This window comes from Morus notabilis, unplaced genomic scaffold (assembly GCF_000414095.1).
Source record: "Morus notabilis unplaced genomic scaffold, ASM41409v2 Scaffold765, whole genome shotgun sequence".
Lineage (NCBI taxonomy): Eukaryota > Viridiplantae > Streptophyta > Magnoliopsida > Rosales > Moraceae > Morus > Morus notabilis.
In genome coordinates, this window is record NW_010363429.1 from 117,670 (window position 1) to 133,228 (window position 15,559).

Genomic DNA, 15,559 nt, shown 5'->3' on the forward strand with positions numbered 1-15,559 from the left:
ATGAATAAGAAAATCTCTCTCCCAAAAAAAAAAAAAACATCAAAAACAATTTTAATGGCGAAACTGGCTATCCTCGAGTTTTCTCTGGGAGTCGCATCCAATTCCACGCTCTATTGGGAGACAAATCGAATCCTTAAAATTAAAAAATCTTGGAGACACTTTAGTGAAAGATCTGCCAACTGAGATATTACAACTTCATCGTCTTCGTTGCATAAAAGTCTTTCATTCCATCACACTTCTGCAAATTTTGTTATTTCTTCTATGAATGCGTGATCCGCGGTGAGGCATTTCCGAATTAACAAATTTTCACCGTCAACAGTTGACATCTTTGCAATCTCTTTTCTTGATTCCGGCAAGCAAAAGTAGTATTGATTTAATGAGATCCCTAGGAAATCTGAAACAATTAAGGTTGTCAGAAATTCAACAATTCCGTTATTCTTGCTCGTTTGAATTGGCTAAATATTTCTATTAGGAAACTCAAAGCAGTTCAACTTTTTTTACTCTCTTCTAATTCACCGAGCTGGTTTCGCTCAGCTCGTTCAGAAGCCAATGCTGTCGATTGTTGCCCGAAATTCAGAATTTGCAAATTCACAAGTTCTGCAGAAAGATATCAAGGGATCCTACTGCATGTATATGTGGGGCCAACCTTTTGTCTTGCCCGCTTATTAATAGAGTTTTTTTTTTTTTTTTTTTTTTTGAGGGAATCCAAAAGATGTTGTGCTTTCGTTGACGAAGAATTTTACGGTAGGGCATAAAAACCCAATTGGTAGAGTTTTATTTTGGAAAATAGTAGGAAATAGACCAATATGAAAATTTAAGAAAGTATATAAGTCAATTTTTAGTTATATAAATTAATAGGTCATAACTTGTCAAGTTATGGTTCATAACTAGATAAATTATGGACAAACTTGTTAAGTTAGGGTTCATAACCAGATAAGTTATGGACAATAATTTGTCAAGTTATGGTTCATAACTAGACAAGTTATGGACGAAAACAATAATTTGACATATTTATTAACTTATGTAAACTATTGACCTATTAATTTTAATTCATCTCAAGTCTTGACCTATTTCCCTCTTTCTCCCTTTTATTTTAAACCGTATTGGATTATACTTGTTTTTGTATATTTTTTTTCATTTTAATATGATTTTAAACGGATTTAACATTCAGAAATCTGCACTAGTCCAGTAAAAAAAACCCATTCTTCGGCAAATTATATGACTTTTTATTTCCTATGACAAAAGGAAAGAAGCATTTTAAGTTATCATTTTTAATTGTCTTGTACCAACATTAGCACGGCAGACAAGTTACAGCTATATTAATATATATATATATATATAATTATATGTGTATATGTATGTATATAGCTAAATAGTAGTGCTGCTGGAGAAATTTCAATGATGAGGAGAAAGAATATAAGAAAATAAAAAAGTTTATTACTTTGACTAAGCAAATCCCTTGGAACAGAAACTAGACAGAAAGAGGTAAAGTAAGAAGAAAAAAAAAATCTTACGTAGTTCATACAACATTCATTATTGAACTACTTTAGATGTAGACCGTTGAATTGCTGCCTAAAATCTATAAACTTAATTAACTCTTATTTTCTAAAAAGCTTTCAAGCTGGAACACATGTACTTCTACTTCTTCATGGTCTCACCTGCATAAAAATAAATAAACAAATTAATTAGATTAGCCAATAATAAGATTTTTTTTTTTCAATTCTATTAGCCAACTATAATTAGATTTCTTAATAAATAGGGTATATGTACCATTTTTTTTTTTAAATTCTTTACTACAACTTTTGTTAGCAAACAACTAACTAATAATTAGTGATTAATAGGGTAAACAGGAGGGCTACATGGTTCAAAGTTGGCGGTGCACTTTTCGGGGAGCTGGAGGGCCATGTTCCGGTCAACACCGGAGATTGGAGGGCCATTGATAAGAATACACAAGCAAGGCTGGCCTAGAGCTTTGACGGAATTACAGCAGGCTTCGCTCGGGGGAATGGGGCTAAAAGGAGCAACCGCCGCCCTGCAAGGTATTAGCCTAATGAGAGCACTGAAGAATGTGCTAGTACAAGTCGGGGCGGGGACTGGCAACCCTGGCTGCCCCAGCTGGCCTTGTGCCTCCACTCCCATCATCGCGGTCATGGTCACCAACATAAACACTAAAACTAGCGCATTCATAGTTTTACTATGCTTCATTTTTTTTAGGCCTTTCTAATTTCACAATATAATATACTCTAGTACAGTGTAATTTTTTTTTTCTAGGTTTTTAGTGTTACACCAATTGTGTGTCTTGTGATTTGGATTATATAGAAATTGGGACTGATTTTAGTCATGTCATTATGCACTGCCATCCTAACCACATATCACACTTCTAATGCATATTTGTTGACATCATTGCTTATCTAAAATTTTCACAAAAAGACAATTAGCGTGCATGGAGAACAGTTGTTCAAGTAAAATTCCGTGACCCCACTTTGCAGTTTTGTGAGTGCGTTGGAGAAATATAGGTAATGAATGGTTTTACGCGTAATTTGATGGTTAACAAAATATTTGACTATATTTATTTAAGATTTAATCACTAATTTCGTCAGCGAAATATATTAATCACTACAAATATTATATTTATCTACAACACTAATTAAATTCGTGAGTTGTGGTATTGTTTTGATCTCTATTAATAATATAATATCCTCTTTCTACTGGGAAGATAATTCATAAAGTTTTTAAAAGCTAATTAAAAATAGCTATTCATGACCGTGACCAAAAAAAAAAAACACCAAAAAATAGGAATTAAAATAGGTCTAACAAATTAAGCATCATACCTACAATAGAACTACCAAAAATTTTAATGGCAAGGAAACCACAATTCTATTCCTTCATTAGATTTTGACTTTGTTACCAATCCAAAACAATTCACAATTCTATTCCATGATCTTTGAGTTATCTTGAAACGCGTAATCTTAAACTTGTTATAATTCATTAGTTTCATCACCTTAGCTTTTAGTTTTTTTTTTTTTTTTTTTTTAATAGGATACTTGAGAAAAATTAGTCATGACGTTGTTTGGCATTTATAGAATGGTGTTATTATTAAGGATACCAATCTTTTGCTTAAATTATAGAAAAATTATTGGAGTAAAACATCTTAGCAATTCTTACTTATCTATTAACAAAGTGAACTTGTTTCCGTTCGTTTCACAATTAGATTACAACTCTATTCTCACAAAAATTCTAGTTCAATTTATAGTCACAATATTTTCTCTCAAACAAATTCATTATTCAACTCAAGTTCTCAACTTAAACCCACGAACGGGCAAGTTTCATATTCCAATGTTTCAAGCTTGCAAAAAACAACAATTTCCAACCAAACAATTCCTTCTTTTTATTCAGTAACGAAATTGGAGGACACAATCTGGAATCAGAACTGAGATCAAACATAAGAGATCGAACTAAATTAACCCCCAAAGACATTTCCAAAAGGACCAACCAAATTTGCCACCACTGAAGAAATTAGATGTGGAAAAATACGCAGAAATGTCGAGGAAGTACATTTAGCACGAGCAAATGAAAATGAAAAAATGTCAGCAGGATAGTGTCCTCCGTGGCACCATGATTCTGCAGTTGCGGAAGACATACGCTCGTTTCGAGCATCCTTATTGTGACTCATTTCGTTGCAATACCCCCCAGAAATGTTGTTAAACATTTGAAGTGGCGAAAACACGAATTTTACTTGCCACAGGTTATCAAGATTTCCCAATTTTATCCTTTAAGATTGATTACTGCAAGCTCTTTCTCAACAAACTCCCCTGCGCAGAGAGCGGGATAATTGCTGGCGAGTGGGGACTCTGCAAAGTGGCCTAAGGGTTTCAACACGGTATCGGATGCAATGTGCGCAAACAACTGCATGGGAATAAACAGCTTACATGAGCTTGAGATGCTTGGGGTGTAGTCATACATATTTAAATTTCTACCAATGCCATCCCAGCTAAAAAAACAAAAACTAAATAGAAAGTCAAGTGTTGCAACGAAAATGAAATGTTGGGCGTCACTCACTGTAGAAGATACTCTCCACAGGCTGCGATTTTGCTCCGAAGCTAGTCTGATTGCATCCGTTGTCCTGCTTGTGACAACAACTTCATGCATTCCAGCTATACAATCTCCTCCAGTCAACCATTCTATCTGCAAATAACGTGCAAGTTTCAGAAGAAAATTAGGAATAGGCATAAAAATTGTGTACATGAATGAAGGGTTTTGCGTAACCCCTTTTGGCAACATCAAATAAATACTAGTGATATTCATTGAACTACAAAAGCAACAGCCAACTGCCAATTCAATAAAGAAATAATAAACTCAAGAACGGAATAACATGTATCGCGGCAAGATATATATTCTAACACTACATTATCATACAACGATTATGCTCATCTAATACTTTCCAAGGTAAATATACATAGATGAACCCCTCCTAGCATTCTGGTCAGAGGACAAGAAACAAAAAGTTGCAAATACACTTGCCTGTTTTCCTGTCTGAATGAGAAGGCATCCTACGGGAACCTTCACTTCAACTTTTTGCCCATTTCTTAGCCATATATTTAAACCAGGAAATCTACTTCTGCCATGAATTGTTAAGAAGTTAAGGTCATAGTGATACCCTGCAAAGACAGTGCCCTCTTGGCCATAACGTCGAAGGTCACTCCCCGTGGGAGCTAAAAGATGCGGACCCTGAGATTTGCAAAGAAAAATGAAGTTCAAATATGTTTCCTAGAGTAATTACGAATTGGCCGATGAAGAGTATCATTCATGCAAATACATTTGGAAAAATTGAACATTCGTAATTTATCGACAAATAGACACTCGTGATCTCTTGCGAAAGTAACCAACAAAGTAAATACAGTTCTAAAACTCATATGTTATGCTCAGGCGAACTTCATAAGAGAATGAGCATGCGTGTTTGTTCAGGCGAGTCGCACTTGTCTTTCAAAATAAAAAAGATGCCCCAGTTAGTCACATTTAAATGTTGAAATGACCAAGTTCTGAAGCAAAGGAGAAGCCATATGCTCATTTTCACAGAGCATCAGAAGAACAAAGAAAAGAATAACCTGTAAGAAAAGGGCCAACATACTGAACAACAAACTTGGTTCAAGATATAAGGATAAAGACAGCTGAAACTTTTAAGGTGATTTTGCTAGAAGAACCCTATGAGAAAGAGAGATTGCTATAGTTTCATAACGGGATGGATTGGTTTTATAAAATTATAGTGCAATACAGAAAGAAGTCAACAAAAAGAATGTTAGCATTCTAGGCATTTGTGTATTACTGTTTTCTGATTAGACCACTACTAATCATCACATGACAAGAAATCCACTCGCTCAGTATAAGTTGAATTGACAAAAATCCATCACCTGCTTCATCAAGGAAGTGAATGCATCCTTCGGCAAGCCAAACCCAATGGCTGCCATTTCAGCAACAAACTGAAGAGAAAGAGACTACATGAACATGGCGACAGACAAAATGCATAAGGGGCAGTAACCAGCAAACAGAAAAAGCACATTACTAGTTCACCTCTATTGCCGCAATCATTTTGTACCCCCACGAGTCCATGGTGTCTTTCCATTCAGGAAAGCCCTCAGGTACGACAGGCTCTGCATTCAGTTCCTTAAAAAGAAAAGGAAAACATCAATACAATTAGAAGTTTAGAACATAGCAATCAAATTGCATAAGAACGGAAAGACAAGAGAAGAACATGAGACCTTGAATCGGGTATTTATTGGCCGAGGACCCACTCTCCACATGTAACGCCACTTGCAATCTGGACCCTTGGGAGGGGATGGTCGGTTCTCTTCAGGCATCGCTCTTAATTTCTCTTGCATTTCTTCATCTACCAGGCTTCTCGGGACTTCCACCCCCTCTGGTGTCACCCCAACCTGTTACCCCCATTTTAGACACCCAGAACTAAACATCTTAGCACTGCTTCTCTGAATTAACACATAATCAACATTAGGTCGCATCATAAAAGCTAACTGATAGCATTCTAACACAAAAGTATTTCTCCATTTTACTAATCCCTATGTTGTTAACATATAATCTCCATTTTTAGATACCCCATTTAAGACTTCTCCTAATTTCAAATCCAGACTCTTATCATTTTCACTAGACACCTTGCCAATTAAACTTCATGAAAAGAATAATTTGCAGGAGGGTAAATGAGTTCAACCAAGAAGCTTCGAGAAGGAATCTTTGAGTCGGTAACGTAAAAACATAAAGATACAAAAGAAGACACACCACTTGACCATGGACAAACTAATCCAATTGCTAAAACATAAAATAATCACGCAATTCAAGTATCAGAAATTCTTTCAACTTTATACGCTTTTCCTATTTTAATATAGTTCTTATATGATCTGACGGTCTAAAACAATATAATATGGATAGCGCATTTCTTTTCAACCCACCAAAGAATTCTTCTATCTATTAATCATAGAGATCACCAGTTCAATTCCATGAAAAAGTGACTAACTTTCCCAGCTGAACCAGTTCAAGTAAACAACTTGTCTCTTTTCAGTCTGTGAACACGTAAGAACTACTTCACATTTTCTCAGCAACCAAACAAGCACAATATACAACAAATCCAACTCCAAGAAAACCCCAAAACATAAAATTCAAAAACGCCATTTTCACCAATCAAAACCGGATAGACTACTTGCGCTCCCCTCAAAAATTCAATGTCAACCAAACAGTAGTACAAAATCAAATTCTCACGAAAAAAGAAAACCCTAAAACACAACAAGAATCCAAATTTCTCCCAATTCTGAAACCAATTGGTGGTCGTAATAATCAAATTGAGTACCTGATAATGCAAATGAGGCCTCCCCTGGAGAAGCTTGAACTCGGAAGGAGACTCGAAATACTTCTCCATCATGTCAAGGAAGCGATCGTTGTCCTCCGCCGAGCAGCGCGGGTCCTTGACGAGCAGAGCCCCGGTCTCCCTCAGCGATCGGCTGACCTCGCCGCAGATCTCGGCGACTCGCTCGCCGTCCGCCGCCGACAAGTACTCGGAGAGATCGATCACCGGAAGATCCATTTTCGCTTTCTTGTCTGGGAAAAGGGAAAAGGGAAAATGGAAAATGGAAAAGGAATCTGAGCCGTGAGGAGTGAAAAATGAGATTGTGAGATGGATGATGGCGGGAGAGCTTTTTATTGTTTTATTTTATTTTATTTTATTTTATTGTGTGGAAAAGGAATCTGAGCCGTGAGGAGTGAAAAATGAGATTGTGAGATGGATGGTGGCGGGAGAGCTTTTTATTGTTTTATTTTATTTTATTTTATTTTATTGTTTTGTTTGCGTGCGACTGTCATGCACGCCAACTACTGTAACTTGTTGGAGGGACTTGTTTGGGGACTTTTTCTTTTCTTCTTTCGAGATACAGTTTTAAACGGATCGATCGTCCGTCACTGTTAGCCCATGCACAGTCTGACTCTAATTTTTAATAGGATAATTTGTTTTAAAAGTTCGTCTATAGTTTTTAATTATAATTTTTAATTTTTTATGGTATTTTTTTTATAAAAAATTAAAATTTTAAAAATTATAATCATAATCATAATTTTAAACTCTTAAATTAAACGTCTCATAAGTCTAATCGTACTAAAATTTTGAGTTTAAAAAGTTTATTTAGGCAGGACAAATACTGTATTTTTAAAGATTTTTTTTTAAAAAAAAAATCTTATAAAATTTTAGACTAGGTCGGATTAGGTCATCCCTCTCTCAATTAATGTCGGGATAGCCCATCCCGAAATTTCTATTTAGGCCGTCGAGCCCGGGTCGGGCCACTTTCACCTCTATTCAGAGATATTGATTTGATTTTTCTTTTTTTATTGGATATTGATTTCATTTGAGTAAAGAAAAAAGTGTAAATGTGGTTTTTTATAGAATATTTACGGTGGAGCAAACTATTTCACTTCAACGTGGGATAAAATTTTTCAACTGTTAAATTAATTTTTTAATGGTCTGATCTATACATGTCTGTATTAAAAATCTTATAGTGCGTCACACATAACTGTTCTTAATGTAGATCTAACAGTTAAAAAACTAATCTAACAGTAAAAACACATGTCCCATCAATAAAGCAAACAAAATAACTCACTCCACCTAAAAAAAACTACCTTTTTTATGGTCAATATTTCTTTTGTCAATTATTATTTCGGGAGCACCAAGTTTTATTGTGCAAAGTCACAATTGGTGGACCGATAAGAGACATAAGTAGAGTGTCATTACAAACAATTGGAATCAATTTAGGGCTTTTGGTTCACACGTTAAATTTAGGCCTCGTTCACTTCGCGAATTCGAGTTTTTAATTCGAATTGAGATGTGCTATTTTCTGAGAGCTTTTCACTATAACAGAAAAAGTTAGATGTGACATTTTCTGAGAGCTTTTTACTGTAGAAACCTAAAACTGAAAACTCGAATCGGTGAAATGAACAAGAGTGATTTTGATTTATATTTAAATTTTTATGAGATAACTATTGGCGAAATTTTTTTTATTCAAATTTTTATGAGATAACTATTGGCGAAATTTTTTTTATTCAAATTTTTATGAGATAACTATTGGCGCAAAATTTTTTGATTCAAATTCTTTAAGGGAAAAAAATATTATAGCAGATTCAGAATCATAGGGTTCAAATACGTATATCAAACGGGGTCTTTAAGGACTATTGGCGCAAAATTTTTTGATTCAAATTCTTTAAGGGAAAAAAATATTATAGCAGATAGATTCAGAATCATAGGGTTCAAATACGTATATCAAACGGGGTCTTTAAGATATATAAGTGAAAGAATTCTCATAGGTCATTCTACATCATTATGCCACTGCTATGTGTGGTAAAAGTTAAAGTAACAATATACTTGTTATCATGATTATGTTTGAAAGGTCTGTTTTTAGCGGGTGTCACAAAGAGTGTTATAACACTTTCTGTAAACTTGTGATAAATTGTATTTCAAATTCAACAACAAATAACTAATCAAGCTGAAAAAAATACAATAAGAAAATAACACTAGAAAATGGTATCGTAGTTCGGTGTGCACACTTACATCTGTAGGATCACGCCCATACAGTGAATAATCTACTAAGATGAAATGATTACAAACACTCCACGGTCTTACACACAAAGACTCCCTCCTTGATGATGTCGCCGTTGTGAAGAATCTTCTGAAAGGCATTGTCTAGTGAGCACTACTCGTCTTTGAAAGCTTTCTTCTGAAAGAAATACTTTCTCCTGAAAACAGTACGTTCTCATCCCGAATAACACACTTTTACACTCACAAATTAAAAGTTCACATACAGAGACTTTTTTTAAGAACGTTTCTCTCAAAACACATAGAAATCATAAGCACAGCCCTCACTGTCTGAAAACTATTATCTCGCAATATAAAAGGCCAACCTTTTCACCTTCAATCCTCTTCACCACAATAATACGTTCAGCCACCCCACTTTTCAAAGTCTCCTAGTTGTCACATTAATGATCTCAGCACAAAAAAGCAATCAGCAACATTTAACAGCAATGTCAACCATAGCATCAAATCTCCCAAATATTTTTTGAAATTTCCTTGCCAAAATTTCTGATTTCGTTCATCAAAACATTTCATATTTAGATCCAATCAACAAATCAAGCAACCAAAAAGACCTCTGATCTACATCATAAACACCAATCACCAAGAGTCCCTGTTTTTGAATTTTTTACAACCAATACCAACAATTTGTTGCCAACTAACAAAAATCCTAATAATCTTGAGTATATAAATCCAGAAAATAAAAGAAAAAGAAAAAAGGAACTATTTTCATTTTCTTTGACGAAATTTCATTTTCAATTCGTTCTCATCATAACTAGTGTTAGAAAACGTCACCTAAACATCAATATTCATTTTCCTCCCCACTATCGAATTCTCATGATCAAATTTTTTTTTTCTCTCAACTTGAAAAATATTCTTTTATTATTCCTTCTTGTTCTTTTTGCCATTCTTCTTCTTGAACGAACAGTCCGCCTTCTTGTGATCGAGTGTATACTGTATTGCAATGAAAACAAATTATTTCATCTTTCTTGAATTTCTCTCTTTTGTTTTGTGAGAACTTCTTATAGAACTTTATTGGAAAAAGAGTCATCATCTCCAAATCATTTCATCAGAATTATCACCTCCATCTTCTTCGTGTTCGTATTCCTTTTCTTGAATTTACTTTTAGAGCACTTTTTTCTTTCTTATCTTTTTGCAATTTGATCTTTCTTGTGTGAGAGTTCTTTTTTTAAGGAACTAAACAAATCTTCTAGTCGTAGAATTAAGAGTTCTTTCTCTTCTTTTAGGGTCCGTTTAGTAGGAGAGATAGATTGATAGAGGAATAAATAAGATATGAAGGCAGGGGAGTAGAAGGAAAAAAGAGATAAATTTAAAGTTCAAGAAGTATTTTGTGACAAGAATTGTAACTCGGGAGGGGAGAGGAGACCGTATAATTTAACCAATATTTTACCACCAATGTCCAATAGATTGGTGTAACAGTGAGGATGCATTTTTTTCCCTCTTTTCAGGACGTGCTCAATGTTCGATATTCCACAACGCCACTTTAAGACCCTTGTTTGACCAATATGGTGTGCAGCGTTGAGTGTATAGTGGCATGAGTGAAAATCAGGCCTATCATTTGAGTATAATTGAGTTAGGAACTTTGCGTTCTTTGAGTGAGTTTTAGGATTTTCAAAGTGACGAGTAGGAAGGGGGGCGTGAAAAAAATTGTTTTTTTTTTTAACTAAAAAAAGGACTTAAGGGATGGAATTGAAAAATATTTCTAAAATCTTTGCAATTAAAAAAAAAAGAGATTCTCTAATACGCTTAACAACGTATTAATATGTTAAATTTTTTTAACTGTTGTATTTATATAATTTTTAATTTTTACATAATTTTATACAGATTTAACGGATAAAAAATTTAACCTATCTATATATTAACTACCGAAAAATATCTTAAAAATGATAAATTAAGTAAAAGTTATACATACTTTTATGTTATTACGGCTTTTCAATAATATTGATAAAATCAAGGGGTACATATCGAATTTTGACTTCTTATAATAACTTGGAACTTTACGAACCCTCAAACCCTCTCCTTCTGCTGTCCCTCCCACTTTCTCTCTCTACTCTCAAGTCAGCCTCAGCCTCCCTCACACTCTCTCTCTTTCTCAAGGTCTCTCTCTGCACTTTCTCTCTCTAAGTTTTTTCGTTTCTCTTTCAATGGCAAGCTTATGTTTTCATTTCCTTCCTCGCTTTTCAATGGAGCTTCATCATTTCTTACGATGATTATCCAAAACGAAAAAGAGACAAGAAAAAAGAACTTTTGATTTTTAATCGTCTGTTTATGGTTTCGTTTGTGTGTGGAAATACAAATTTTGTGGATAATCGGATAGAAACTGCAGGAGGGGAAAGAAATGGCCGGAAAATCGAGCAAGGGGAGGAACCGGAAAGTGTCAAATGCTGCGGCGGCGGCGGCGGCTGCGGCGGCGGCGAATTCTTTGGAGCGGGTTGAAGTTCCGGCGAATCCTAGTACCGGCAAAGACGAGAGCTTGGAACAAGTTCCGGTGACAAATGACGACTCTGCTGCCGCTGCCAAGCCGGAGGCAAAAACCGAGCCTGAGAACGACAATTCGGCGGCTCAAGCGAAGCAAGGTAAAGAAAAGATTGGTGGATTTCAGTTAGTTGCTTCGTTGTCTTTTGTTAGGGTTTATTGTGTCAATTTCAGTGTGTTGGAATGAATTTAGTAGAAACTTTGCCTTGCAGTTATGAGAATATTCGTAAAAGCTTATTAAAAAATCACCTTTTTTGTGGTGCATTTGAAGAATGATGATAGATGGAGATATTGAGAAGTTTATGTGCAAAAATATTTGTATTGCGTAGGTTTTGATAAAGAACCCACATGTGGGATGAACCCTAGGAAGCAAAAGCAAAAACAAAAACTCCAAAGATTGATAATTGAATGCTCCTTTGTTTGTCTCTCTTCTTATATCATACCTTTATGTAATGAATTTTAATGACAATCTCGGTATAAAGAATTGAACTTTTTCCCCCTAATCTTGTTTAAGTTTAACAGCTGTTAGTTGTAGTAGTGGTAGTAGAAGAAGTATTAGTCGTCATGTTCAAGCTTAATCTTTATCCCTGAGCTGAATTTGTAGGCTTTATTTGAAACCTTATAATGCTGTCTTGAATCTTGATGTTTGAAGAAATGAATAGCAGGGACTCCTCTTCTTTTTTTCTTTTTTTTTTTTTTAATTTAATTTTTAATGAAAAATCTGATTTGGTGGAGCTCTTGGTTCATTGCCATCTGAGTGCAGGTGACCTTCATCTTTTTCCCGTGTCCGTCAAAGCACAAAGCGGGGAGAAGCTTGACCTGCAGGTGATTTTTTCCCCTCGTTTATAATATGCTAAATGTCGTTAATTATGGAATAGTGCAACTGTGGATGGTTAAGCATACTGCTTTTTTACCTTATGACTTCAGGATTTGTGTTAAGCTACTAATTTATTAATTATTATTATTATTATTTTTCAATCAACTTGAAGTTGAACCCAGGAGATTCGGTTATGGATATAAGACAGTTTCTTCTTGATGCTCCGGAGACATGTTTCTTCACCTGCTATGACTTGTTGCTGCACACAAAAGATGGCTCCAGCCATCACCTTGAAGATTTTAATGAAATTTCTGAGGTAGCTGATATCACCACTGGTGGATGCTCCTTGGAGATGGTTCCTGGTAACTATGCAATTAATTAATGATTTTGTTATTCTCTTTCATGTGTAAACATCGGAAAGATATAACAAGGATCTTTTCTTGACAGCTCTGTACGATGATAGGTCTGTAAGGGCTCATGTCTATCGAACAAGAGAATTGCTTTCTCTTTCCTCACTCCATGCATCGCTTTCAACATCGCTGGCATTACAGCATGAAGTGACACAAAATAAAACAAGTCTTGGAGGTTAAGAGAACCTGAAATTAGATTCGTTGTTTACTTTGTGAATTTCAATTATCCGCTGCACTGTTTTATCCATATGAGAGAGACTTTACTTTAACTAGTATTGCTCGTGCTCTACTATTGACTAATCCAACGGTTGAAAACAGAGGTCCCAGAGCTTGATGGTCTGGGTTTTATGGAGGATGTTTCTGGTTCACTAAGTAATTTGCTGTCATCACCTGCGAAAGAGATCAAATGTGTCGAAAGTATTGTGTTTTCATCATTCAATCCTCCTCCAAGCCACAGGAGGTGAGATTGGCCTTGAACATTTTCACAAACTCCCTCTTCAAAATATAACGTTTGATTTGCTTAATATTTTAACGTGCTCCTGGTATTGGTTGCTGCCAGGCTTGTTGGGGATTTGATATATTTGGATGTGGTAACCTTGGAGGGCAATAAGTTTTGTATTACTGGAACTACGAAGATGTTTTATGTCAACTCAAGTACGGAGAATTCCCTTGACCCTCGACCATGTAAAACTAATTATGAAGCAACCACCCTTGTTGGACTCTTGCAAAAGATCAGCTCTAAGTTTAAGAAAGGTAACATGACTAGTTTGAGTTAAAACTTGAAGCAATGTCGCACCCGTTTGGTTCATAGGTTTGAACAGAAAAGTTTTTGAGTAGAAATTTAAATTTTATGAGAGAAAATACTGTAGCAAAAAGGTTTGAACAGTAATTCGAATCTATGAAACAAACGGGCATGTCATCTTAAAAAATAATGAAGAAATATAATTGATTATTTTCTTTCTTTGCACATTTTGAAGCTTTTCGTGAAATTTTGGATCGGAGAGCTTCTGCACATCCTTTTGAAAATGTTCAATCTTTGTTGCCACCCAACTCATGGCTCGGATCATACCCTGTTCTTGGTGAGCTGATCATATTCACTCTGTTGTTAGTTTGATTCTTCTTGGATCATACTTACTAACCATCTTTATTTTTGTTTTATTACTGCATTATTGTTGTAGTTGTTACAATTGGCTAAACAATCCTTTTTGAATAAATTCCTTTGTTAATGTCCAATATACTTGTACATTTCCGATTTGGGCTATGAAATGTTTATTATGTGTCCTTTTAAAATCTTTTTGACAATATTCCATTAATTCGTGAGTAAATTCTATTGATCCATTGTTATTAGATCACAAACGCGATGCCGCCAGGGCAGAGGATGCCCTTGTTCTTTCATATGGGAGTGAGCTCATTGGTATGCAGCGAGATTGGAATGAGGAGCTGCAGTCTTGTCGGGAATTTCCCCATACAACTCCTCAAGAAGGGTATAAATTTCTAATGGACTTGTCAACTTGTCAAGTTTTAGCTTTTGTCAATTATGACTAATTTGTATTACTGTACATATTTAATGCTTCTTGTTTGTAGTATTCTTGACTGTTAAGAATGTGTTCTGCAGAATTTTACGGGATAGGGCTCTCTACAAAGTAACTTCAGACTTTGTTGATGCTGCAATAAGTGGTGCTATCGGTGTAATCAACCGATGTATACCTCCCATAAATCCTACTGATCCAGAGTGCTTTCACATGTGAGTATGACCTGAGAAAAGGCATTGATTTCTTAGTGAACTTTTTCCTACCGAAGATGTTTCCTAAGCTAGTGCCCATCCGTTTTGTCATTGTCATAGCAAAAAATTGAACCTCACTAAGCCAAGTGTGAACCTCATGTTTACATCAATTACTTGAGCTAATTTTCGACTGAATTTTCATTGCCAGCGTTTTACATATTTGTAATTTAATGTTGAAAAGCTTTCTTTCGATTAAGAAATTTCAAACATATATATATATATATGTATTATTATTATTATTATTATTCAGCGTAGTATATTTCATCTTTCTCAGAGTAACCTTTTGTTGTTTTGGTCACTCTGGCTTTAGGTATGTCCACAACAATATATTCTTCAGTTTTGCTATTGATGCCGATCTTGAGCAGCTGAGCAAGAAATGTGTGTCAGAAAAGTCTGAGATGACCACTAATAGTGGAATTTCCAATGGGGAAAAATGTGATAAATCATGTAGAGAGGAACATGATATTGTCACGGAATCGGCTCGGGATGTATCTTCCGAGACTCAGTCAGCTGAGACTGAGCAAGCCACGTATGCCTCTGCAAATAATGATTTAAAAGGCACCAAAGCTTACCAGGAAGCTGATGTCCCTGGCCTCTACAATCTGGCAATGGCCATAGTTGATTATAGGGGTCACAGAGTTGTGGCTCAGGTGGGATTAAAGATTATGTTCTTTTTTGCTTTTTCTCTATGGAATATTAGTTTTATTGTTTCTAGCTCTGAACTAAATACCATTTTTAAAGTGGGGAAAATATTTTCAGCTTTTGGTGGAAGTTCTAGAACCAAGGCGCCATGGGGGGATCTTTATTTTTTAGCTTTTCTTTTTTGTTTTGAAAAAAAAAATATAAGCTCAGGATGCCCCCTTTCCTTCACGATTTTTCTTAACACCCCATCCCCCCCCCCCCCCCCCCCCCCCCTTTTTCTCTTCTCTTCAACACTACTTTTT

The 15,559-nt window shown here is 35.3% G+C and overlaps 3 protein-coding genes across 3 annotated transcripts in view; 1 reads left to right on the forward strand and 2 right to left on the reverse strand.

Moving 5' to 3' along the window:
- Window positions 1–1,827: 1,827 nt before the first annotated feature.
- Window positions 1,828–2,151, reverse strand: LOC21394204 (putative lipid-transfer protein DIR1). Its single transcript, XM_010104330.2, has one exon. The coding sequence runs from the start codon at window positions 2,149–2,151 to the stop codon at window positions 1,828–1,830; it is 324 nt and encodes a 107-aa protein (XP_010102632.2).
- Window positions 2,152–3,351: 1,200 nt separating this feature from the next.
- LOC21394205 lies at window positions 3,352–7,152 on the reverse strand. The gene is made up of 7 exons (XM_024169620.1): window positions 6,854–7,152; window positions 5,757–5,930; window positions 5,569–5,661; window positions 5,409–5,477; window positions 4,522–4,728; window positions 4,060–4,185; window positions 3,352–3,906 (listed from the first exon to the last, which is right to left on the reverse strand). Exons 1-7 carry the CDS (start codon window positions 7,085–7,087, stop codon window positions 3,766–3,768), a joined length of 1,044 nt encoding a protein of 347 aa, XP_024025388.1. The 5' UTR covers window positions 7,088–7,152; the 3' UTR covers window positions 3,352–3,765.
- Window positions 7,153–11,181: 4,029 nt separating this feature from the next.
- Window positions 11,182–15,559, forward strand: part of LOC21394206 (clustered mitochondria protein) — a 13,366-nt gene continuing 8,988 nt past the window's right edge. Inside the window, exons 1-11 of the mRNA XM_010104332.2 lie at window positions 11,182–11,227; window positions 11,457–11,706; window positions 12,369–12,430; window positions 12,595–12,784; window positions 12,870–13,007; window positions 13,151–13,292; window positions 13,392–13,585; window positions 13,810–13,911; window positions 14,181–14,316; window positions 14,448–14,576; window positions 14,926–15,265. Of these exons, the coding sequence (XP_010102634.1) occupies window positions 11,469–11,706; window positions 12,369–12,430; window positions 12,595–12,784; window positions 12,870–13,007; window positions 13,151–13,292; window positions 13,392–13,585; window positions 13,810–13,911; window positions 14,181–14,316; window positions 14,448–14,576; window positions 14,926–15,265 (1,671 nt within the window). The 5' untranslated portion in view covers window positions 11,182–11,227; window positions 11,457–11,468. The remainder of the gene's footprint in view (window positions 11,228–11,456; window positions 11,707–12,368; window positions 12,431–12,594; window positions 12,785–12,869; window positions 13,008–13,150; window positions 13,293–13,391; window positions 13,586–13,809; window positions 13,912–14,180; window positions 14,317–14,447; window positions 14,577–14,925; window positions 15,266–15,559) is intronic.